The sequence below is a fragment of the Asterias rubens genome, chromosome 5 (genome assembly GCF_902459465.1).
Source record: "Asterias rubens chromosome 5, eAstRub1.3, whole genome shotgun sequence".
NCBI classification, from domain to species: Eukaryota; Metazoa; Echinodermata; class Asteroidea; order Forcipulatida; family Asteriidae; genus Asterias; species Asterias rubens.
In genome coordinates this window covers 13,162,531-13,186,994 of record NC_047066.1, presented here as the reverse complement: position 1 = coordinate 13,186,994, position 24,464 = coordinate 13,162,531, and the positions used below count along the sequence as shown (strand labels likewise).

The window sequence follows — 24,464 nt, the reverse complement described above, 5'->3', positions numbered from 1 at the left end:
GAAGTGCCAATTTACCACAGAATGCACTACGATTATGACCTCTCCGCAACGAGTACTTGGTGGCGCACTATATTAATTCCAACCGTATTTAACTCAATACGGTCTATTTACAATATACTCCGCGAGTTGAGTTTATTATAGTTTTAAGGACATGTACTTACACGGTAGTACACTTCTCCAATCAGCCCATTCCACGTCCCATCTTCAGTCTTTCCACCGTAGAGCCCGTCGGGTACAAGGTACAGTTCGTATTTAATGTTCAGCTCCCTTGCAATAAAATCCAGCATGTCGATGCAGAAACCAGAATACTTGTGGCCGTTCACTGTCTCATCCCGGCTGACAAAGGGTGCCTCCTGAATAAATATCAAAGGACAAATATCTCATCCATATGTGTTCATACCAAATGATGAAGAATGCATAGCAATAATTATGAGGTAAGCGTATCTATTCAAGACGATGTGTACAATAAGACGTTACTCATGCATTAAATGATTAAATTCATGGGTAATAATGATGACGTTTTCAGATTAGATTATTAACAAATAAAGAAGTTTGCAAGATAAACTTGCAAATCTTTTAGATATTTTAATGTATCGTTTGCATATCAATTGATGAAAATTATTGCTTGAAAGCCTTTACTTATAAGTGAGGGTGGCTACGAAATAGGGTGCTTTAGTGCTGTGCAGTGCCGATATGCAGACTGACGCAAACAATGCATACAATTATTTTGACTCCCCAAAATGCTAAACCATCAGACAGTGTGACTTAAAGACCTGCTTGAACGAAAATGCCAAGTCGTGCACTTTGCTGAATTTCACTTAAAATGTTTTCAATGAATAAGGAAATCGAGTCATATGTTGATAAATTTACTTTTATTGTATAAAAAAACAACCATTTCGTATGCCCTTATCTAGCGCTTTTCTGAAAGATTTGCGAAAAGCCCCGTGTCGTAATCACTCTCAAAACGTCATAGTTGGGAGCTGCAATTTGTAAAGCCGTTTTGTTGCAGCGTGGATTTTGTAATCGATAATTACGAAAAATTGTGAACAAGTGCATTATAAACAAGTTAAAATACCATTTCCGTTGAAAACATTCCGCTCAGGAAGCTGTTTAAGTGCAGTTATAGACGTGCAACATAATCTTCACATGCATTTTTACTTTTAGTGCAAGGTGTTTAGAAGACAACTATTCTCCCAATATCTTACCACTACTGTTACAATACGCAGGGTTGTATTGTTACTGATGAAAGGCTCGAAACTCCGCGTAAAGGGAGTTTTGACCAAATTCAGTCGATTGTCCGGGTCCCATGATCCAATCTAAAAAGAAACATACAAAGTGTCATAAAGGGAAAACCTAGTTTAATACAATTAAAAAGTCTCTATTCTGCATCATGTAAAAAGAAACAACCAATTAGGTTCAACCATTCATTTATACATGTGAGCCATGAGGTTCAACATGCCTACGTAAAGTTACAAACCAAGGGTGACATGGTCCATAGTCAGTGGTCATTCACTGTTTTCACAGATTACTCTGCTGATCAATTTTATGACCTTTGACCCCGTCTCTGCGTCCTCACCTTCCATGCCTTGGTTTGATTCAGCCGACTTTCGACCGTGATGATATCCACAGCGATCTCATCATTCAGGTTGGTGTGGTTGTATCGAATGTTACCCATCAGTCCATTCGTTTCCGTCTGTCAACAGCAATACAAAATGAAGTTGACTTCGAGTAGCTTGTCTTTAAGGCACTGTACACTTTCTGAAGAGGCCAGACAAGCTTAGGCTTCTTGTCTGCAACCTCCCCATACTATAATCAAGTTCCGATAATTAGTTGTCCTTTACATTGTACATGTTCTACCTAGTGGTATGAAAAATAAACCTAAAACCTAAAACCATTACTCAAAATAATTGTTAGCATTTGAAGTTACTTGGTAATGAGCAAGGTTGAGCCGTCATTGTTTAAACAAAATGTGAGAAGCGGCTCCCCCTGAATTAATGTAGTTTTTTGAGAAAAAGGTAATTAAAGGTACACTTATAATACAAAAGCACACAAATTGGTGCTACAAGGGTTTTTTCTACCATTATTCTCTGATACCTTCGATTGTTTACTGACACTTTTTTTTTGTGTGCCTCCCTAACTACGAATCTTTCAACTCTAGATATTGTTGTATGTTGTTCGTTATTCTCACCCTGTGAAGGAGCTTTCTTAGTCTGGTGCCTCCTTTCCACGTTCGAGGCTTACTCTCGTAGCATTGTTGACTCTCGGGTTCTATGTACTTGTCTCTTTCTACCAGCTCGTCTAAGGCCACCGCGAGGACCCGCACAGCGTCGTACATGTAGGCTGCTTTGAACTGTGTGTGTAATTGAGTGAAGTGGTACAGTATAAATCAAAACAAAAAAGACGCTGTCGACTAGCTAAGACTAATGGGAAATGTGGGTCTTGAGAGCCCGTCGAAGGCTTGGACATTGTTGGAGTACCTGGTTTGGATAGGTAAACTATTCCATAATCGGGGAGCGGAAATGGAAAAGGCCCTGTCACCTGCAGGTTTATGTGTTTTCTAGTCAACTACGTGTCAAGATCTGAGACTTGTTTGCCTGTAAAGGAAGATCCTGTTGATGTCACTTACATTCGTAAATGTGAAAATACAAAACTGTTAGCCTGACCTGAACCGTGTTGAGGTACCCAGGGGAGAGGTACGTGGCGTTCACGTCGTTCTCACGGTCGACGTCCTCGTACAGTATCCGCCAAGCGTTGTAGAACTCCTGAGGTTGTATTTGAACTTTGACCTGCTGTTTAATGAGCGTGACGATCCCCGTAGATCCGTTTAGGAACCTCATGCCGCCATCTTCGATGATTTCCTGGGGGAGGGGATAGGCGGTAAAGAGGGTGTTGTTAGGGCGGAAATTCTGAGTCAAAACCACAGTACCATACAATGAGGATTGACTAAGTTTGTCTTCATTGAAACCCAATGCGAGATTTTAAACGCCAGGTGGCAGCAGACGTAGGAGCCTTTTTCGGAAAAGGCTAGCTTGGCGCTCGCAGTTTTGTGGCAATTGCGCGTGCTTTGCGTAAGCGCCCAAGGCTTCAGACCAGAGAACGGAGCCTAAAGTCGAAGCCGTGGATTCGTAAAGGGCACAGGTGGTAGAGGACTTACCAGGTAAATCCATCCTGGAAATGTGAGCACGCTTAGAGCGACGTTTACAAAGGCAAAACCTGGCGAGTCTGCTGCTATCTAGCACTTAAACGTGTACGTTATTATGAGTCTGTACACTTTTCCGAGAGCTGTAGATTAGATCTGCTGCCACCTAGCGTCCTCAAAAACTCACCTTCTAATTTAAACCAAAAATACCTTAAATGGATAACACATCTTTGTTTTGCGGAAGTGCTTCAAAATTCAAGTCTTGTTTGAAAAGGTCCTAGAGACGATACGTTTCAAAATAGCAGAAAGTAAGTTTAAAATCAAAACTAGGAATTAGATTCCTTGTACATGTATATACCAAGTTAAACTGAGCGGCATTCTAAAAGTGTGAGCCTACCCCGGTAGTTGTGAAACCTCCGGGTTCGTCATCCACCAATGTGTCCCAGTCCTGTTGCCGGAAGAAGAAACATTATCAACACCCAATTAATTATAAATGCAATTCTTATCAACCTTGTGATCCGTGATCCAGTTTTTTCACATTCTCAGAAGCTTGTATAACTTCAAAAAAGGAAAAGTAACGGGGTGAACGTCATTGATCTAAAAACGGCATCAGGTTAAAGAATAATTACAAATTGGTAAAACATATTGGGCTAGATTACCATTTGGGGGTAAGGTCGGGTTACATTTTGAGTCAAATCGCACTTTGGGATGGCTTACAACATTGACCTAAACCGAAGACAGACAGTTCTTACTGGTTGTATAAAATAAAACTTCGAGGAGTCTTTTTATGTTTCTGAACGGAGCTCTAGAAATGCCATTCCATTACAGAAAACGAGCCGCCAGGAGGGGCTGCTGAGCATTATTGTCGACTTAATGTCATAACTTATCTCACCAGGACTACTTGCCGAAACTACAGCCGTGTCCGACTTAAGCGCTCCAGCAATGGCTATGGCTATGGCTGACGTACGTAGCCACTACCGAAGCCATCAATTCGGACATGACCTTAAGATTGTGTCTCGACGTCTTGCGATATAAATTATCACGACAAATGTCCTTGCCCCATAATTAGTTTTCGTCCATTTCGCCAGATGAATGATCTCGTATCTGGATGGATATTAAGTGGAAGGCACTTACAGAACTCCGTAGTAAATATGTGTCCTTTACATTGGGTGCGTTAGGCCGTGTCCGAAACGACGACTTCGGCTACAGCTACGTCTAGATCAGCGCGTCTACCAGTGTTGAAGAATAGGCAGACGCGCGCGATCTAGCCGTAGCTGTAGCCGAAGTCGCCGTTTCGGACACGGCCTTAGTTAAGCTTCACTGGGTGTACCCCTCGGTGCTCACTCGGGTGAGCCCCTGACAAGAGCTAATCGAACGATCACACTCTCCCTCTCGTGGAGACGGCATGCACCTCAGGTCACCCCCAAGTGACCCACTCCACAAGCAGGGCATTGGGGGCTGACCCAGGTGAGCCCGTCAAAGCTATTCGTACCGGGGCAGACCGGGTCGACCCAGGGAAGCTAAACGAACGCACCCATAATTTGTACGTTAGGAACATTATTGCCAGTAGCAAAGGAAACAAAAGCCCCATGGCCACAGTTATAATAGGTTAACTTTTTTTCCCCTCTGGGCATGTTTTGCTGGCTCTACTATTTCCCCTTGTCATTTTGATTAATGTCTTGCTCTGTATTGTATAATTGTCATGTCTGAATGCCGAATAAATAATAATAGTAATAATAGTTATGGAAAAATCATTCTACGACTCGGAACGTTTGGGTGTGTTGAGTATATTGCCCGGACGGCAATTATAAACAGGACTTCGTGCACATGCATCGGAACATATCCATACCATCACTTACATGATAAGTCAAAAAGTCATGCTGACCATGCCGATGTACAATGCAACAGCAAATCGAAATATCCAAGCACAATTATTGTAGTACACAAACCTACAATGTTCGCAATCAAATCCCGGTTCAGTTTCATGATTTTTTCATTTTTTTTATAGCTTTACAAAGCTCATAGCGAGAACTTTGATGAATTGGCTTAGCATGAACGAATTTCGAATTTTAGTTACAATAAAGCAGGCCTTGCTTAAGCATTGATCTATGGCAGACAGTTACGAGAATCATGAACGAGTTCTATGAAATTTACTCATGGATACGGAAAATGAACATTGTGGTTCAACAAATTAATCATAGGGTGCGTTCGTTTAGCTTCCCTGGGTCGACCCCGGTGTGTGGTGTTTTTTTTCCAGGATAGGACGAACGTGTGGAGATAACTATCGTCCTGGAAAAAAAACCGCCACACACCGGGGTCGACCCAGGAAAGCTAAACGAACGCACCCAAAATAGAATGTTATCGTCATTACACAAAACACAGGCCTCCCTCTTGTGGTTGGATTAGTGGAGGTTTTTTTAAGCTAGAGCAAAGGACACTAATGCCGAGGTAAATGTAAGTGAAAATGGTTGTCTTTCAAAGTGCCAATGTAAACGTAAATCAAAATGGTTATAGTCTCCTGAAACCAGTGCAAAGAAGTTTGTATAATAGATTAGTTTCAGAGTGAATGTCAGATGTTAAAGATGTTACTTAATCAACTAAGTATTGACCCCTTGCACGCGTATCACACGCGGCGACCAATGCCACGCTCACCATGTTGGTGGGCAGTTAGGTTTACGTGTATTAACGCCGCGTCGCCTAAAATGCACAGTTTCACTGCATAACGCGCAGCATAGAGTTAATATAAAAACGCACATTGAAGTTGCCCACCAGTATGGCGCATTCAAGATTTTTCTGCTGATGACGTCGGGTGAAATGGGTCAATACTAGCGTTATCAAAGTGATCCACCGATTTCACCAAGTTGCTATCGATAACGAGGGATGCAAATAAACCCAGCTCTAACTTGTTTCATGTTAAAGAAACCTGAAAACATAAGCTATTAAAACGTACATAGCCTTCACCCCAGTGGAATCTTGTTTATACTACTTTAAAGGGAAGGTACACGTTTGGTAATTACTCAAAACAAATATTAACTTAAAAGCTGACTTGGTAACGAGCATTGGAGAGCTGTTGATAGTATAAAACATTGTGGGAAACGACTCCCTCTGAAATAATGTAGTTTTTGAGAAAGAGGTAATTTCTCACTAAAATAATAAAAAGACTTCTAGCTAGAAGTCTTTTATTCCTATCTGAAAGCACACAAATTCGTCCACCGAGGGTGTTTTTCTTTCATCATTTTCTCGCAACTTTGATGACCAATAGAACCCAAATTTTCACATGCTTGTTATTGTATGCATATGTTGGGATACACCAAGTGAGAAGACTGGTCTTTGACAATTACCAAACGTGTACCTTCCCTTTAAGCATCTGAGAGTGAGGGAAACCAAGGATAAAGTCAAAAGGCCCATTTGTTATTTTTAACTTGGTTTGCCCATCAGCTCAAATGTGACATGGTTCTTATCCAAGGGTGAATTTGTGATTAGTTCAAAGAAAGCATTGTTAGTAGTAGGCCAAGCAAGCAAACTAACCAGCGATCCGACAGCGTTGTCTACGCTCATCTGTATACAAAATGAGAGGAGAAACGAGTAGACTGAGGTGGTATCATGGTGCAAACAACACATAAAACACTTACATGTAGGTGTGTGGGATAATGTACACTTTCAAATCTTACCCAGTTGACACAAATCCGGATCAGAGCTGATTCGAATCCGGGTCAGAATTGACTCGAATCCGGGTCAGAGTTGATTCGAATCCGGGTCAGAGTTGACACGAATCTCGGACAAAGTTGACTCCAATCCGAGTCAGAGTTTACTCACATTCGAGTCAGTTGTAATGTAGAGTTGAATCGTTTTCGGATACCACCCTGTGTCGTTATTCAGCCTCTGTGCTGCGAGGACAGTTTTTTTTAATAAACCATTTTATCTATCTATCTATCTATGTCTATGTTTGGGTAATTTTAACAAAATTCCCCTCCAAATTCCCAATTCCGGGTAAATTTGAACTGAATATTGGTCAGGTTTGATCGGAGTCTGGGTCTATTTGACCTGTATTTGAGTCGGTTCCAATCAATCAGTACTAAGACCCTGCGTTACCCCGTTCCTTGGTATATTTTATGCGAAAAACATGTCAATTCTAGTTCGCTTACCCCTTGAAGTCAGATTCAGGTCAACTTTGAACAACAAGTTTTGAAAGTATACAGGAAGGCTTGAAATGGGCGGGATTGGGCGCTTTACAACTGCATGGCTAGTACAATGGGCCATGCATATAACTTTGCGTACAATTTGATGCATTTTTACTTTAAAGACACTGGACACTTCAGCTCAATTGGTCGTCCAAGTTGCGAGATAACTATATGAAAGAAAAGAACACCCTTGTCACACGAAGTTGTGTGCTTTCAGATGCTTGATTTCGAGACCTCAAATTCTAAATCTGAGGTCTTGAAATCAAATTCGTGGAAAATTACTTCTTTCCTCGAAAACTACGTCACTTCAGAGGGAGCCGTTTCTCACAATGTTTTATACTATCATTCTCTCCCAATTACTCGTTACCAAGTTAGGTTTTATGATCATAATTATTTTTGAGTAATTACCAAAAGTGTCCACTGCCTTTAACACAAAAGCTTACAATTTTCTTGGCAAATGCATATTTTAAAGTAAAGTGGAAATTAGAATTGCATAGTGTAGGTCTAACAAGGTTAAACCTTTCTTTCAAACTAAAAAGGCACCCAATTACACCCTTCAAAAAGGATTGAATAATTTAAAGTAACAACATAGCCTTTATACAAGGAAACAGTCAAACATTTAGGAACAATAAACACATTTGGTGTTCATCGAAACTTTCCACCATTTGATTAGACAAGCCATCTTTTAAGCTTTGTTTTAAATTGAAGAATACCATAATTGCTTCCCTACACACATTAGTACAAGGTTCATTCGAGTGTATTCGCTCTTTGCGTGTTTAATGAAGGATAAGTCATTGAACGCTGCTAACGTGCCTGAGGCTGCGTTGGTCCACAAGGACCACACCAAGTAATCGTATTGAACTACCAACTACACCGTCCATGGGCATTGATTGTGAGTCAATTTACAGGGACGAAGCAATGCTTGAAACTGCAGCTACTTTTAGTGCTTATTCTCAAGATTAGCTTTTAAAACATGAGCGTGTAAAGATACGTGGAAAATACCAGTCGAAATTAACCAATATCAAATTTCATATTGAGCTACTTATTATAGAAACAAAAGTACAATTAAGCACAATAAAGCTGTGCTCTCCAGAAAAAAGGTTACCTGCAGCGGAAGATGCCATGTCACATCATTAACCTAGAAAATTGTGAAGATTTTGGATGTGCTTACAAACAGCTCTAGGAAATCAGGCCCAGAACACAATTGCATGGTTTTACAAAAACCGACTTCTACCAAAATGTGTATATGGATGTTTCTTATGGTGCAACCATCTTGTTTTCTCTTCTTTCTCATTAGGATACTTGTAACCAAATCGAGGCTGGAAATGAAATAAGTCTGGTCCCATTTTTGAGCATCAACAGAATAGTTTTTTTTTGGGAGAGAGAATGAGACCAAGTATAAGATGGCGGTAGCGATATTGGGATTTGAGAACACGCCTTAAGAGGGACTGTGCAGCATTAATGGTTTCTTTTTAATACAACCACCATTTTCTTCCAATGTCTTTTCAAACAGCACAGCGAAAACGGACTTCAAATACGGAGTCCAAGTGGGTTACATGGCCGCACTTGGGCTCAACAATTTACTCAACAAAAGTATATTAATTTAGATGCGTAAAAGCCGTAACTTCGATTTCTTGCAAAGTTATTTTTCTATGAATGCTGCACACTACCTTCTAACCACACAGACTAACAACACTGTCCTTGACTTACATACGCGGGGATGAGGGAACGCCACACAATGGCTACCAGAACAAATGCATTGCGTACAAAATACACAGACACAGTTGCTGATCACATGAAACACTGACTGCTAGCCGCATAATGATTTGAGAAATCATTTTTACACGTTCATTATAGAAACTTTGACAATGGACATAATTTGCTATTGACAAGATACGTTTTAAATAAAAACAATAATCCGTGTTAAAAAATAGTTATACACAAGGATGTACCCATTTAAAGGGAATGGTACGTGCACGATTACCTTTAAAGTGAATGTTTTTTGTGTACGTTTATACGTCAGAAAATAAGCTTGGAAAGTTTTCATCGCTCTCTGCTTACGCTTTGAAGAACAGGATACAAATATTGATACGAACTTCGTGGCAAAATGACCCATAAAAGTGTCAATCTGACGCTGATTTCGACTTGTAATCCCATTTAAACCAGCTTCCAGGTCAGCCTGACCCATTAGTGGGTCAAATTACCTGGAACTCAGAAACCGGGTTAAATCTGACACGGGAGCTTTGAGAGTGTTTTTATAATACATAAATGTTTTACTGAAACAACAACATTTTCCAAAATGGCTGCGGTACTATTTCCCAGGCGATCATTAGGCAAAAGCCTGTTCCAGTATATTGCTTCTCAAGACTCTAGGTTGAAAAATAATGTAATCTTTTCTTGTTGGTACTTATCAAGATGTCTGCTCTGAGGTTGGAGTTAATATTAGTCTGGTTTCTTAGATGTTAAATGGTCGTTAAAACCCTTAAGGTAACAGGGAACCTAGCCAGACTTTGCCTGGATGTCTACTCCATCTTTAATCGACAGATTTCTCCCATAAGGATTTTCACCGACGGGCCTTTGGCTATTTGCATTTCACAGAAACCTCATAACATTTTCTAAATTGCCTGCCTTCTTGGCTGTTTGTTTATTCCCTAATGCACTAATTTGAAGGTGTAGATGCAGAAACGGAACTTCATTGGGGCAGAAAGAATACTCGCCAATATTGAAAAATGTTTTAGATTTTCGGTCCGTTTGTTTTGTGCATTCAATCATAAATGTTGCATTCATTTTGATTTTTGGGCGTCTGTACGACGTGTCTGCAATCATATAATGTAATCAAGAAATAAACGAAAGTTAATCAAATGGAACTTTCAATTTTGTTTTGAACTTTTTAAAATGTCTGCTCGGAATCAGATGTTTTATGATGGCATTAAAACTAAATGAGGTCCCCCTTTTCGAAATCCTGTTTCCGTTTAAATTCTGACGTCTACTTGTCTTGAAGAAACAATCGATTTCGTTAACCCTAATATAATTGTTTTTGTAAAAAAAATTAAAACTAGGGGGTAGAACAAATAACAAATAACCGCAAAATCCAACTATTGGTCAGCTGACTTATTTTTGGATCAGTTTATTTATTTCGAAGAATTCAGACTTCTATAAAAGTCTCTAAAATAAGAGATCTTCCCAAATTTCTTGTGTACCACTCCCGTTTGCTTTAAAAAAAAAACCAACAAACAAGAGGGGAAAATGGAGACATGAAATTTGACTGATTCCCTTTTACGAAACTGATATATAGTATAAGAGGCAACCAAAGTATGATTATGAAGGGCCAGCTAGCAGCGAGTAAAATTGACTCAGTTTACATTTTATATGCAAATAATATGCAAAGTATAGGTTTACTATGCAAATGATATGCACAGATAAAGAGGGAAAGGGCGATGCTTTGAGAATTATGCGGAAGCAAATGAGAACAAAGACACAATTCACAACAATACACTACAACGCTTAATTATTATGCACCACTCTGAAAAGCTTGATCTCAGTAAGCTGCACCAAAGTGCTTTTACACCCTTAAATAGTTTGTCCACACCCCGATGGCACACCCCTGCTTTGGCAGTGGTCTTATATGGGAGTGTTTCTTGCTTGCACAATTTAAAGGTGTTTTTTTTTCTCGTAACGACAGTACGCTCAAATCGCATTTTCAAAACCAGTTTCCGAGTCAGCCTGAACTAAAAAAGGGTCAGACCCTCTTGGACCCGCAGTCCGGTTCATCTTTGACACGGGAGGTTGTAGAGTGAAGAATTCCGATTTTCGTTTAAACAATAATACCCAAACCAGTACTTGTGAGATAATTTTACAAGACACTTCCAAAACTCCCGGATCAGAATTAAGTGATCCGGATTTGATGGGGCCTGACCCATTCTTGGTCAATATGACACGGAGTTTAAGTCAAAATGACCCAAACAGGGGTCAAACTAAGAGAAAATTGATCGCGTTGACCACTTTCCGGGTCACATTGACCTAGGCATGGGTCATGCCACAATGGGACCCGGAGCATTGGTTAATTCTGACCCATCAGGTGTTTTGTTTAGAGCGTAAAGCTGTCTACATATTATCCGATTGTCGGATCCTACCTGTGTAGTGACTATCCACTTAAATTTGCCACAAGTCATCCCAAAAAGGGCAGCCTAGATACGTAGAGAGAGAAAAGTATATTAATAATTCAGATGAGGGGAAAAGAGGAATCAAATAGGTTTAGTACGTGGATTAGACTAGTAATTTCAAGTAGGATTTGAACTTTACATGGTGGGAGTATAATTAGTTTTGAAAAAGTAGAACTAGATCCATTTGTGTATAGTTGTCCCCAAAACACACTATGTAAAAAACGTGTGCAAATCTTCATAATGTAGTATAGAACCGTTTTAGTGTGAAAGCAGCGAACTGATTTGGTTAATACGTATGTTTACAAGCGATTGAAATAATAGGCAATGGTCAGACAATGGTTTCAATGGTTTTTCAAGTTCGATGTTCTCGACTTGGACAGTGTTTTCAGACGAAGGTATAATAATATCTCTTGAGGATCTAGTTTTGAATGATAATGAACTTTGTCCTTTCAGAATGAAACCAATAAACTGTCTTAAAGGCTATACGCGTACTTGAGCTAGTAATTTCTATGAACTTGGACCTTTCAGAGTAGAACCAATCAACTGCCTTTAAGAATTCACAACTAGCACACTGGAACCTAGTAATCTTATGAACTTTTAACTTTAAAAATATGGATTTAATCAATTGCCTTAAAGGATACACAACATAGTGCACTGGAGCTAGTAATCATTATGAACTTTGAACTTTCAGAATGAAACCAATAAACTGTTTTTTAAAGGTAACAACATAGCGCACTTGAGCTTTGAAACCCTTAGGGATACACAACATAGCGCCTTGGACCTAGTAATCTTATGAACTTTGAACTTTCAGAAGATGGCATTAATCCGCTGCCTAAAGGATACAAAACATAGCACACTGGAGCTATAGTAATCCTATGAACTTTGAACTTTAGGAATGAACCCTTAAAAGATAAACAACATTGTACACTCGAGCTAGTAATCTTGTGAACATTTGAATGAAACTAATCAACTGCCGTAAAAGACACACACAAAATAGCGCACTGGAGCTAGTAAAATCTTTCCTACCTGCCGTATAATTTTCATACTATTTGCTGTGTTACAAAATGTGATCATGTTTTTAATTTCCGAGTCTTTGGCCTTGTGGAGGACTCGGATGATGGCAATCACGGTGCTGGAATCCTCGGTGTCATCCAGCCGGAATAACGTCACTTCCGGTGGCTTTTTGTCGTCGGACTCTGTTGATAGGTGCAGGAACTGCTGTACATTTTTGTAAGCTTTTTAGCGGGAAAGTTTTTTTGGCGAGAAATGGAAAAAGAAAAGAATTTGAATTAGTTGTTGCTGCTCATGGGGCCCTTTTTTTTTTGGCAGGAACAATTTGCGAAATGTAGAAGATGCAGATCTTTGTCTTTGTTAGACTTGCTACAAGGTACTGTCACTGATAGGTGCAGGAATTGTTGTACATTTTGTGTAAGCTTTTTTGGGGGAAGAGAGAAAGCTTTGAAACTGTTGGTTACTGCTCGTGAGGTTTAACTTTGTTTGTGGGAAAAAGCTGACAATTTATTTAGAAAATTGTTCATTTTTTTGCGGAGTGGGTAATTAAGGATGAGTTATTAATAATGCATGGGTTATTAGTTATCCTATATAGCTTGGCGGAAATAGTTATAGTGGATATAAGGTAATTGTCTTTGTGATATTTGCAGGCCCTTATAACAGCAACCACATGTTAAAAGCATTCATCTTTGCAATGCTATTCAATTAGATACGAATGATCTGACGTGCTGATTGAGAGCTTTGCTCGTTTTTCCTGAATTCCGGGGCCCTTAAACAGACCCCGTGCCCCTAGGCGTGTGTTTGATACACTCACTGTTAAGATTTTGATTTGCCATCGCACAACCAACCAGGATTTGTAAATCATAAACTACGGCTCTCGTTTGTCAGCAGATCAAATGGGTGGAGCTAAATAGCTTACTCGTTGCTTCATTATTTTTTTACCACAGTATGTCACAAGTCATATGGCGTTTTGTTAGATAATGTGACGAGGTGGCCCATAAGTTCGTCTACTTGTAGTACGAATATTACATGTATTACGTTTGCTACGTATTACGTTTGTTACGTACGTTACATGTAAAACGTTTGTTAGATATTCCAAGTATGTAACGTTAATTAATTACGTAATGTATTTACGTTTGTGTCACGGTTAAATGCTTATGGAGAATTATAAGAGTTTGTGTACCGTGAGTTTATACCTGTTTCTGAATCGTAGAATATGCAGATCTTAGTCCACGCTAGACTCCATACAAGTTCCAATGTTGCCTCGCTGAGGTATAGTAAACTAGGCCGCACGTTGACTGTAAAACTGTTGTGTTTCTCTATTGGACACTCCTCGCTCGGCACGATTATATGCGGCACATCGAAAGAGTTCGTTAACGACTGGAGGGCGAGACTTGTCTCGCAGCCTGTCGAAGACACCATTGCGACCATGGTTGAGTTTAACATTGTGCAGGCTGAGGATACAAGAAAAAGATAAGGCATTAGTTTGGGTTGGTTCATTTTCAATGTAGGGCACAATGGTCGAATATTTGGTTTTGTATGCTTTGTGGCATGTCATGGCCGACTTTTTGGGCCAAATTTCATAGAGCTGCTTAAGCACAAAACAATAGTTCAACAGTTTAGATTACCAGGATAAGGTTACCAGCCAAACTACTATGTCTCATGTACAATTTGTGGCTGGTATCCTTCTCATTTCTGCTAAGCAAACATTTGTTAAGCAATATTTTCTGCTTAAGCACCTCTTTGAAATTGGGCCAACGTGTTTTCAGTAGCGGAGTGTGTGTTCGTATCCCGGTCATCGCACTAACTTGTGCCCTTGATCAAGGCTCTTGACCAATATTGCTTCATAAAGAGTTTGGAAGGTAGTGCTTTACCAGCTAGGTTCCTGGTGTATGATGCCTAAATCCTTATGGACTGTGAAGGTGGGTTATAACCCTGTTTCTGAGCCCCAGGAGTAGGTGGCAGCGTGTCCCTGGTGGTAGTTGAACTGGGTGGTTATGGGATTGTGATGTTAGGCGGTTAAAAGCAAATTAACACATGGAACGCTGATATTCTTTTTTTCTGCTTTATTTTCAGTATTCTTTCGGGATGATTGTGATATACTTGTGTACTCTAAAATGAATAATAATGGTGCCATCATCGGACGTGTAGGATGGTTGAGATCGTCCGTGACGTCTCTGATAACCACTGACGTCATAGAACGGAAGAAGCCAATCTTAAACCACTTATGTGTTTAAACTAAAATCGAATATAAAAACCCGAATCTGGATTCAGACCACATAATTTCAAACTTTCTCTAATCACATTACAATAAGCTTTATTTTACAGAAAAATGTACCAGACTTTGTTTACTTCTCGCCTATATTGGTTTACAACAATGGGCTGGACACAGATGGAAAGCACAGCCGCACCGTGAGAGCTCAATTGAAGGCGTTGACTTGGCACTGATCGAGCACATCCTCATGAATATGCTAATCGTTATCTCCAATGACGTCACCCCGTAGCGCTCTCTGGGCCAGTCAACTCGATAACTTCAGTCTTAGAATTGATTCAAGTAAACATGAAAAACAGAAACGTCAAAAAAGAAAGAAAAAAGATAGAATTCTGTCATCAGCGAGATCACGTGCTCTCTCACTATTAAGGATTAGCGCTATAGGCCGATTCGTCGGCCGATCCTCAATATTGATGCCCATACGTCCCTGCGGGGCGGAAGGGTAAAGTGACAGGAACATCGACGGGGGAGAGAAAGAACTGTAACCCCCCGCCTGTTTATCGCCAGACATCACCGCTGATGTGCAAAAGAAAGAAGAAGAAAGAAAAAAAAACTAAATTGCCGACACTGTCAGCGTTTCGAAGCAAGCGAGCTCTGTGTCAAAAGGCGTTTGGATATTAAAGACGGCCCAAAATGGTTGCATTGAGTTTTGCATTATTAACAGTGCGTGCAACTGTATGGATATTTACTTATTCTTTGTAGCCTGTCTTAGAATCAAGTTTAACCGACTATTTTTTGACAAAAGGTTGTTTAATTCTGGGCAATTGAAAATTTTTGAAAGTGAAAAAAAAGGCTTTTGAAAGTGAAAAAAGGGTTTTAAACTTCACTGGAGAAGAATTATGTTGAATCTACTTCAAATTTCATGACGTCACGTCCCTAAAACACACAACGCTGCTATAATATTCATTTTACAATTGCGATGGAGGAAACTGTATAAAAGTGGTGGCCATTTATCACTTTTACCAATGTTGGGCACACCCTTTAAGGAAAAAAATGTTGTAGAGTCAAATGGCTATGAAATTATTCATGTTATTGCTTATTGGTATCAAACAAGTTCGAACGTAGCACAACGGTCAGCAATTTTAGACAGAACAATGCATAATTATATGTAGCCTATATATCAGTGGTTTATGAGATCTAACCCGTTTTGTTTACATTGATCTGTGATCCATAAAGCTGTTAAGATATCCTATCAGCCAAATTGATTAAAATGTCAGTTGCTTTAAAGAAGAAAAAAACATTATCTTAATACAATCAAGGATCGTTTTAACCATCGCTCACAGCATCCAGTGGGTCGGTTCGTTACCGCGTGGGCCTCGCTCCGACCACCGGGGCTGAAGGGCCCTTGGGACGGCCAGCTGCGGATGTCCCGAGGACGAGGTAATCCCGGACTTTATGTTGACACCTGTACATCTCTGAGGTTTATTAGTAGGCTCCTATTGAACACCTTCACTCGTTCATCTCTCCATGTCAGTTTTATATATTCCCACAATCATTGTGGTATCACATTACAAGTCAAAAGGCAGGAAAGGAGAACCTTAAGATAAATTCTAGCTCGCGCAATTTGTTTTTATGGTTAAGGAGGGTTAACAGTTTATCGATCCACGCTGGTGGGTAAATGTCTCCTCATGAGTACGTCTATTTCTAAATTAATATTTTAGATGGTATCTCCTTATAATGTGGGTGCATCTGAAACGTGATCTGTGCTTCACCATGGGACTATCACAGGCGCAGCTGCTTTATGCAGTAGAGGATACATTCTATACCGTCTTAGCTAAGAAAACCAGGAAGACTAAAACATGCCTAACACAACCATGAACATCATTATTTAGTGGACACTATTGGTAATTACTCAAAATAATTTTTAGCATAAAAACTTATTTGGTAGCGAGTAGTGGCGAGCTGTTGATAGTATAAACCATTGTGAGGAACGGCTCCCTCTGAAGTAACGTAGTTTTAAGAGAAAGGAGTTATTTTCCACGAATTTGATTTTGAGACCTCAGATTTAGAATTTGAGGTCTCGAAATCAAGCATCTTGAAAGCACACAACTTCGTGTGACAAGGGTGTTTTTTCTTTCATTATTATCTCGCAACTTCGACGACCAATATTGAGCTCGAATTTTCATAGGTTTGTTATTTTATGCATATAACTTGAGATACACCAAGTGAGAAGACTGGTCTTTGACAATAGTGTCCAGTGTCTTTAAGTTGGGGGATGTAGTACTTTCTGCTCTGCCAGCCAGGCTTCTGATGGATGATACCCAAGCCTGCATCCGTATGGATTGTAAAGGAGGGTAACCCTGTTTCAGCCAGAGTAGGTGACAACAGCCCCTGTGAAAACAATAGGTGACCTCGCGTAGAGTAAAAGGGCAGAAACTCGTTTGATTTTGATTTTCATATCAGACCTTCCTTGTGTGTCTGGCGATTTGCATTGAAATTAAACAAAATATATAACAAATCGGTTGGTAAGCTTTGCTCTTCTTCTTCTTGTTCTTCTTCAGCTTTTCAATTGTATATATTTTCTAGTTATTCAAGGCCAAGGATTTTCCTTGATCGTGCACTTTTTTTTTTTAGAACTTGCGGAAAACCTGAAGTTTGCTAAACCATTAATGTGCCGTGTGAACATGACTGCTCAGGGGGGATTTGTGCACTTAGACTCCCAAATCCGACAGACGTGGCTAAGTGTCTTACAGAGGTTCTTGTTTTGGGAGAACAACCTTGCGACCTTTAGAAGGTCGAGGGTTCGAATCCATTAAGGTATCATCGGATGGAATTGCCACGAACCCCCACACGCTAGGCTGTTAATAGGTGACGGAAATACCTATGGTCAGTTATGGCATATATAATAGTACAGGCTCCTGGCTATCTCTGACCTCGTGTGAAGGAAATTATGTCGCAACATTCAGTCTCAAATGTAACATTGAAACGATCTCTCTACTGTACCAGTGTAATAGCAGAGTTCTGTTGGTAAACCTGCTGTTAGTATATGGAAAATGCAGTCAAGATAATGTTTTTGCAGGTTGCAGATTTGATTTGGTTTGGTGCCTAATGACCATAGAAGTGATGAAATAAGCAAACTTGGAATTAGAGATAAATCAAACCGACCCATTTAGGATTTAGCACATGCTATTTTCTTAAGAAAGTGGTATTTGCTTTTCTCTGTTTTGATAATGACCACTGCCACACATGTGCTTTTTCATAAAAGAAATATCTGGAAATCGTGTACTTCATTTCTGCATTGTGCTTACGTGTTGTCATACGGTCTACCCGGTGAATAGAGTGATGCAGAACTAAAATACATTCGTATAATTCCTATATTTGAAAGAGAGAAAAGTATTGCATGTCTTGAAATATCTGAACCCATTGTACAACGAGTCCTTACTTAGCTTACCCCGTAAAACAAAATTGAAATTGTGATTACTTTTGCACCTGTCTTTATTTCTTCATTAACCTTACTTGTTGTCATAGCGTTTACTCGGTGAATAGAGTAATACATGATTAAATTAAAGTATTGTATAATTCATATATATACATAGACGGGAAAATATTGCATGTCTTGGGATTTTTAAACCCATTGAACAACGAGTGCTTACTTTATAGCTAACCCCTGAGAAAAAAATCTTTGGAACTCGTGATTACTTTTGCACTGTCTTTAGTTCATGCTACCCAGTAAATAGAGTTCATGCACAGTTAAAAACAGTAATTGTTTATATCCAGTGAATAGAGTTTATGCATAATTAAAACACAATTGTAAAATTCCTATTTATGTCTTGGGATTTCTGAAGTCATTGGACAACGAGTCCCATCTTAGCTTTTTAACCTCACATAAAAAAAAAACCTCACAAAATCAGACGCCATACTCCCAGGAGACATGCTCGATCAATAATTGCGATACAAGAATTCGGGAATTGTCTTCCGCTCGACTTGGTGTGTGTTGCTGCGATTTTATCGCCTGATTAGCGACGCAATTGACCCATTTAACTTCATCGGGATTCACGCTAGCCGTCCCTCTCTCTCCCGGTCCACGGCAAAAAAAAAAAAAAAAAAACCTACCAGGGTCCTTCTTTATATGCCGTAGTTTTTTAAGCCAATCAATAGAAATGAAATAACGTATGCAATTAGGTTAAAGGATAAACATTACTTTGAATCTTGCACCGTGATCGGTACTTAAAGACTATTTTTCTTTTTGCTTGCAAAAAAACCTCACGACCGCCAACCTATCGATTTTTTGGAAGTTGTTTTTACTGCCTTTAAAAAATTCATGAAAACAATGCAGCTCGCCCAAAGGCAATAACCGGTCTTAGTTTAATTGGGCCAGGCAGTAGAGACTCTTGATATTGTCTCGTGGTGCCTAGATCCATTTATAGTATAATTTAAATGCCCACCTCTGAAGTCCACAGTGTCAAAACAATAATCTTACAATGAATTTTGGTTTTAAGGATTATCAGTATTAAATTAGATGGTTATACTGGTGTTTCTTTGAAAAGCATCTGTCAAAACTTGATGAAAATATCATTATTGTAGTTGAAGATGAATTCTGGAAATAGGTTGTAGTTGTATGTCCAGCTTATTTTCCTCGGTATATATTTATTTTATTTCTTGACACTTTTGTTGTTGCTATCGAGATGAGTGTGGTACTCTTCAACGGATTGATTTGAATCGGGGAATGAAAGTTGAATTGCTTTCTGGAAACCTCGGGGGAAACTAAAGGAACGCTATAAATGCATTGTGGATTGGATTGGGGTTGTATTAGATTCTGAATGGGGGGCCGTTGGTCTGGACGTTTCGATCACACTGCTCTGATGGTATTCATTATACAATATAATTTGAGCCAACGCATGCATATAGCACACTCTTCAACAAACTGTTGTATTAGTATCTGAATGGGGCCATTGGGCTCGACGTTTCGATCACATTGCTCTAATGGTCTTCATTTTATAACATGTAGCAGCTGTAGTTGTATTAGTTTCTGAATTGGGGCCGTTGGTCTGGACGTTTCGATCACACTGCTAGGATGGTATTCAGTCTATAGTACAATTTGAGCCAGTTGCACGCATATTATGACACTCTGCAACTAGCAAGAAGCTGTAGTTGTATAGTAGTAACAGTTGTATTAGTTTCTGAATGGGGGTCGTTGCACTGGACGTTTCGATTACACTGTTCGGATGATCTTCATTGCATAAGATGTTTTGAGCCAATGCATACATAGGGCAGACGCTCCAAGTAGCTGCAACTCAGCAGATATTATTTCAAAGCTAGTCGTTTTTGAAATGATATCGGCACAGAAGACCATAACCATTATATCCAGGTAGACATTTTACCATTATCGAGTTGGTATCATTTTACAATATCATTTACAGATTGGAAATATTAAACTGCCCACGCCCCCCCCCCTCCACTTCTTTAGAAGAGCACACTAACCGGTCGAGTTGTTTCATTCAATAGTACGTCGAACATGATGAGTGGTTGATTGGGGAGGGGGGGGCATAGACGTCAAGTTAGATAATGGTAGTCCCCTTTAAGATTTCATTCCAATCTACTATGGTGGCCTTGGGGCACCCATATTTCTTCTCGTTTCCTATAACATTTTTCCCCTATTGTTGGCGCTAATTGTGCTGTCGAATGAGTATAAATAAATAAATAAAAATGCTGGAGGGTGTAACTTTGCCTTTAAAGTTGTTACTCTTATTTTTTTTTTTTTTTTTTTTTATTATTATTTACATTCTATCACCCTGTGACCAAAAGTTCAAATTGTATGCGATAAAACGTACAAGAAAAAACACACACCAAAGTCTGAGAAGACGAGCATGAATTTTGTTTGCACACGCATTCATTCATGCATTCATTTTACACGCATTCATTGTATTTCTAGAGACAGATAGTTTGCTACGGGTTGATCTTAGATTTGAAACATTTTGGGTAACATGCACTGGCAGCCCAATTTCGGAAAAATACTATTCGTCGTGGCATACTCCGACTGTATGCAGCTTCCCAAAATATTCCTACATCTGCCCCATCACTGTCTTAAAAAAAAATACCAATGGACGAGCTTTTATTCGACAATTCGTCACAAATTTCACGCAAGCGCAATTCCAGGTTCTTAGTTTGTTGTCTTGTTTTGTCTTTCAACTTAATTAATAAAAAACTATAGACGACTTTTTTATCATAACTTTGTAAATATCGTTAGATACCGTTCAACTAAACCGAAACCACCCAACTGTTATTTTTTTTCAAAAGCACGACAATTTAATTTTGCAAAATTTGATTTTTTTTTTTTTTTGGGGGGGGGGGGGACACGAATACGCTGTTAACATCAAACTGCTTTCCCTCAGTATTCCAGCAATGGTTAGCTTTTCCTAAACTCAATCAAAAGTTTCCTCAGCAATTATCCAACACCCCAAGGGTTCGCCGTGTTGGAACACCCGTGGCTACGTCACAGAGCGATCACAAATAACCTCTCAAAAGAACTAGACCACACAGCCGGGGGGTTGAGTCAGTCTTAAGCTCTATCCTCGTCCCCAACGGCATTCCGTGCCCTGTCGACCCCTGGCCTAATTCATGCATTGCTATCACTCGTTGATAATCATACACCAGCAAATAAGCAGGTCACTTGAGTTAAACCCGCACAACTGCACCTTTAAGCTTCTTCATATATAACATAGCACCGTCCATTGGACTCAATTTTGATTTTCAGTCCAACCTGGTCCATTCCAGGTGTCCGATCTTACACTTACTCCAACCCTCGTATCCCGAGCCGTTTTTCCAGCCGTTATAATTCAGACGGGCGCTTCGGTAAAAGCTGTCAAAAAGGTTTACGCCTGAATGGAGACTAGCGAGAGTAATCGCTCGTTTAGCTTGAATAAGTAACTTCAAATTAGATTTCTGGATTCGAAAATTGACATGACGGGTATAAAGTGCAATATGTGTGATGCCCTAGTGTCAGGACCGAGACCAATGTCATACCCAGCATAGCAGCCTGCTGGTTAGAACACCCCCTACCCCCCCTACCCCCTCTGCTTAACACATAACTAAATCATACAAAGATGTACAGTCAGGGTCTGGTTCCAGAGCCTTATTTCATAAAGCTGCTTATGCAGAAAATGTTGCTTAGAAATAAGCAAATAAGAAATTAGGATGATACCAGTCACAAATTGTACACACGGTACAGTAGTTAATTAGACGGTGGCCTTATTGTGGTAAGCATCATTTGCTTTACCCAGCTACTTTTTTTTATGCTGGGAAATTGGGCCTAGGATTGTGACACGCAGTTCTGAAATACTGTACTTCATCACACCTGACATGCGTATACAAATTATCAAATAGCTCTTTTTTACGTCAAATAATAATGTTTGAGACCCATTTAAAATAGTATTTAAAATGGCGATGTTGCGCAATGTCTAAAAAGCATCCCGTACCAAAAAACTCTTCAGATTTGACTTGGATTTCGGTCTCCGTTTGGCCTGAACCATTTCTGATCCCTTAATCTGTTTCAAAGTGACCCAAAAATAGGTCAAACTTACGCAGAATCCGGTAGTTTTAGTTTTCTGTAAAGTACTACATAAACAAAACAAAATACTATTCAAACAGAACCATCGCCCCATCAGACAAATGGCGCACTACCCCCCCCCCCCCACACACACACACATCTTGTTTAGAACTGTACTTGATAGTTACATAGCTTACTTGTTGTACAGATGGTAATTGGCATCCTGCAAAGTTATTTCTTCTAAAATACCCCGTTGTTCTGCGGCTATACGGTTGGTACCCGCTGTCACCTCGCTAAGCGTGGACGGATTCTTCGTTCTTATGAATCAAAATATCGTGAAATTTTGATGTTGTATCTCAGCAAATACAGCTGACATTTTCATAAGTGACCTTTATTGTATCTGACGTGTCTTAGCCTAGCGTAAAAGAGCACCGGACTCGAACTATGGTGTTTCTGATCAGCGGTGTGTGAGTTCGAGTCCCCGTCGTGACACCTGTGTCCTCAACCAATGCACTTAAACGTTTCGTCCTTCGGATGGGACGTAAAGCCGTTGGTCCCGTGTGTTGTGTAACGTACGTAAAGTAACCTAGTGCACTTATAAAAAAAAAAGAAGGGATTCGCCCTGGTGTTCCTGGTTTGATTGGCTGGTTTGCCGCAGCACTTTGTAAACCTTTACATGGTGCTATGTAAAAGGAGTAGGTCTCATAATTCAAAACGCAAGAAAATACTGTATGTTTAAGCGCCACGGAGTGACGGATATGAGCGCTCTATCTTGATAGTTTCTTGATAATTTTGGCTCTGAATCATCACTACGTTTTGAAAAACAACTACTTGTTGTTGTTTGTTATGAGCAACAACAATTGACAGCCAAAATTCACACGTGTGACCTTTCTGGTATCTTTCTAGATAATGTTGCCACTAAAACATCACCACGTTGACATACACCTATCTATAACCATATATACCGTTGAATATGTGTTTGATTTTTTTTTTTTTTTTTTTGTGATGAGCACGAATACCAACTGAGCTTTCACACACTCTTGCTTAAACATTGTTGTTGTTTGTGAGCTATGTAAAAGTCGTAGGTCTCGCAGGAAAATACTAAATGTTGAAGTGCCACGAACGTCACTGATTGACGGATATGAGCACATACAAGAAGCCAGTAAATTTCTTTTGATTTTTTTTTCCACCAAGTCATCATTACGTTGACAAACACCAACCAATCACACAGTCTTTGAATGGTGTGTTTGTACAATGACAATTTTTGTAGTTTGTGACGAGCAACAACGATTTACACATTTGACTTTTAGTATAATTTCTGGAATAATGTTGCCACTTCATCAGAGTATATGGAATAAACGTCATTATTACGTTGACACACACCAATTTAAACCCACCTTTAGAAAGGTGTGTTTGAAAAACGACTATTTTGTGTTGTTTGTGATGAGCAACACAATTTACCAGCTGAGCCATTCACACTTTTTGCACCTTGCCTTTAACGACGAATCCGGAAGCTCCGCTCGATCGATGCCCGGATGGTGGTGGGGATAATAACGATTGTGTCACCGTATGTGATTATAATTTATAAGTGCGTCAATCACTGCAAAGTCCGGGTCCGGGAGTCCGGGAACCGACCACCTTTAGTCACCGGATCGATCGGCTTTCAATTCCGTATCGCTTCGTCATCTTTGGTGTCGGGCTGTCTCCATTTATTTCTAAGGACAATGTCTGGTTAATGTATTCAGTTGAACTTCTTGCGGACATTGGTTTTTGAGAGCTGGGATTTTTATATCAATTGTAATGCACGTTATTGTTGGTATAGCTGTTGCGGGTGATGTGCCAACTCATCACGAATCAAGATGCACATAATTAAAGGGACTGGAGATCTTTGGTATTGTCAAAGACCAGTTTTCCCACTTGGTGCAACTCAACATTATGCATAAAATAACAAACCTGTGAAAATTTTGCTCAATTGGTAATCGAATTTGCAAGAATTTTAATAATGAAAGGAAAAGACAATTTTTACATCATGTTTGTGCTTTCAGATGCATAATAAACGGCTTCAGCTAAAGTCTTTTATTATTAGAGTAAGAAATTACCCTTTTTTTTTTTTAACTACTTTACTCCAGAGGGAGCCCTTTCTCACAATGTTTTATACTTAATATCAACAGCTCTCCATTGCTCGTTATCAAGTACGTTTTATGCTTACGAT

At 39.6% G+C, this 24,464-nt stretch overlaps 1 protein-coding gene across 2 annotated transcripts in view; it reads right to left on the bottom strand.

The window, feature by feature from the left end:
* The window catches only part of LOC117290607 (glutamate receptor ionotropic, delta-2-like), a 44,697-nt gene that overhangs the window by 5,799 nt on the left and 14,434 nt on the right, over positions 1–24,464 (bottom strand). Inside the window, exons 2-11 of one of the 2 annotated variants that reach the window (XM_033772067.1) lie at positions 13,691–13,948; positions 12,510–12,718; positions 11,454–11,507; positions 6,668–6,697; positions 3,537–3,587; positions 2,664–2,858; positions 2,189–2,350; positions 1,577–1,693; positions 1,206–1,316; positions 162–353 (exon numbers count right to left, since the gene is read on the bottom strand). In XM_033772067.1, coding sequence (XP_033627958.1) covers positions 162–353; positions 1,206–1,316; positions 1,577–1,693; positions 2,189–2,350; positions 2,664–2,858; positions 3,537–3,587; positions 6,668–6,697; positions 11,454–11,507; positions 12,510–12,718; positions 13,691–13,948 — 1,379 coding nt within the window. The remainder of the gene's footprint in view (positions 1–161; positions 354–1,205; positions 1,317–1,576; positions 1,694–2,188; positions 2,351–2,663; positions 2,859–3,536; positions 3,588–6,667; positions 6,698–11,453; positions 11,508–12,509; positions 12,719–13,690; positions 13,949–24,464) is intronic. The other variant, XM_033772068.1, reaches the window with a different exon arrangement.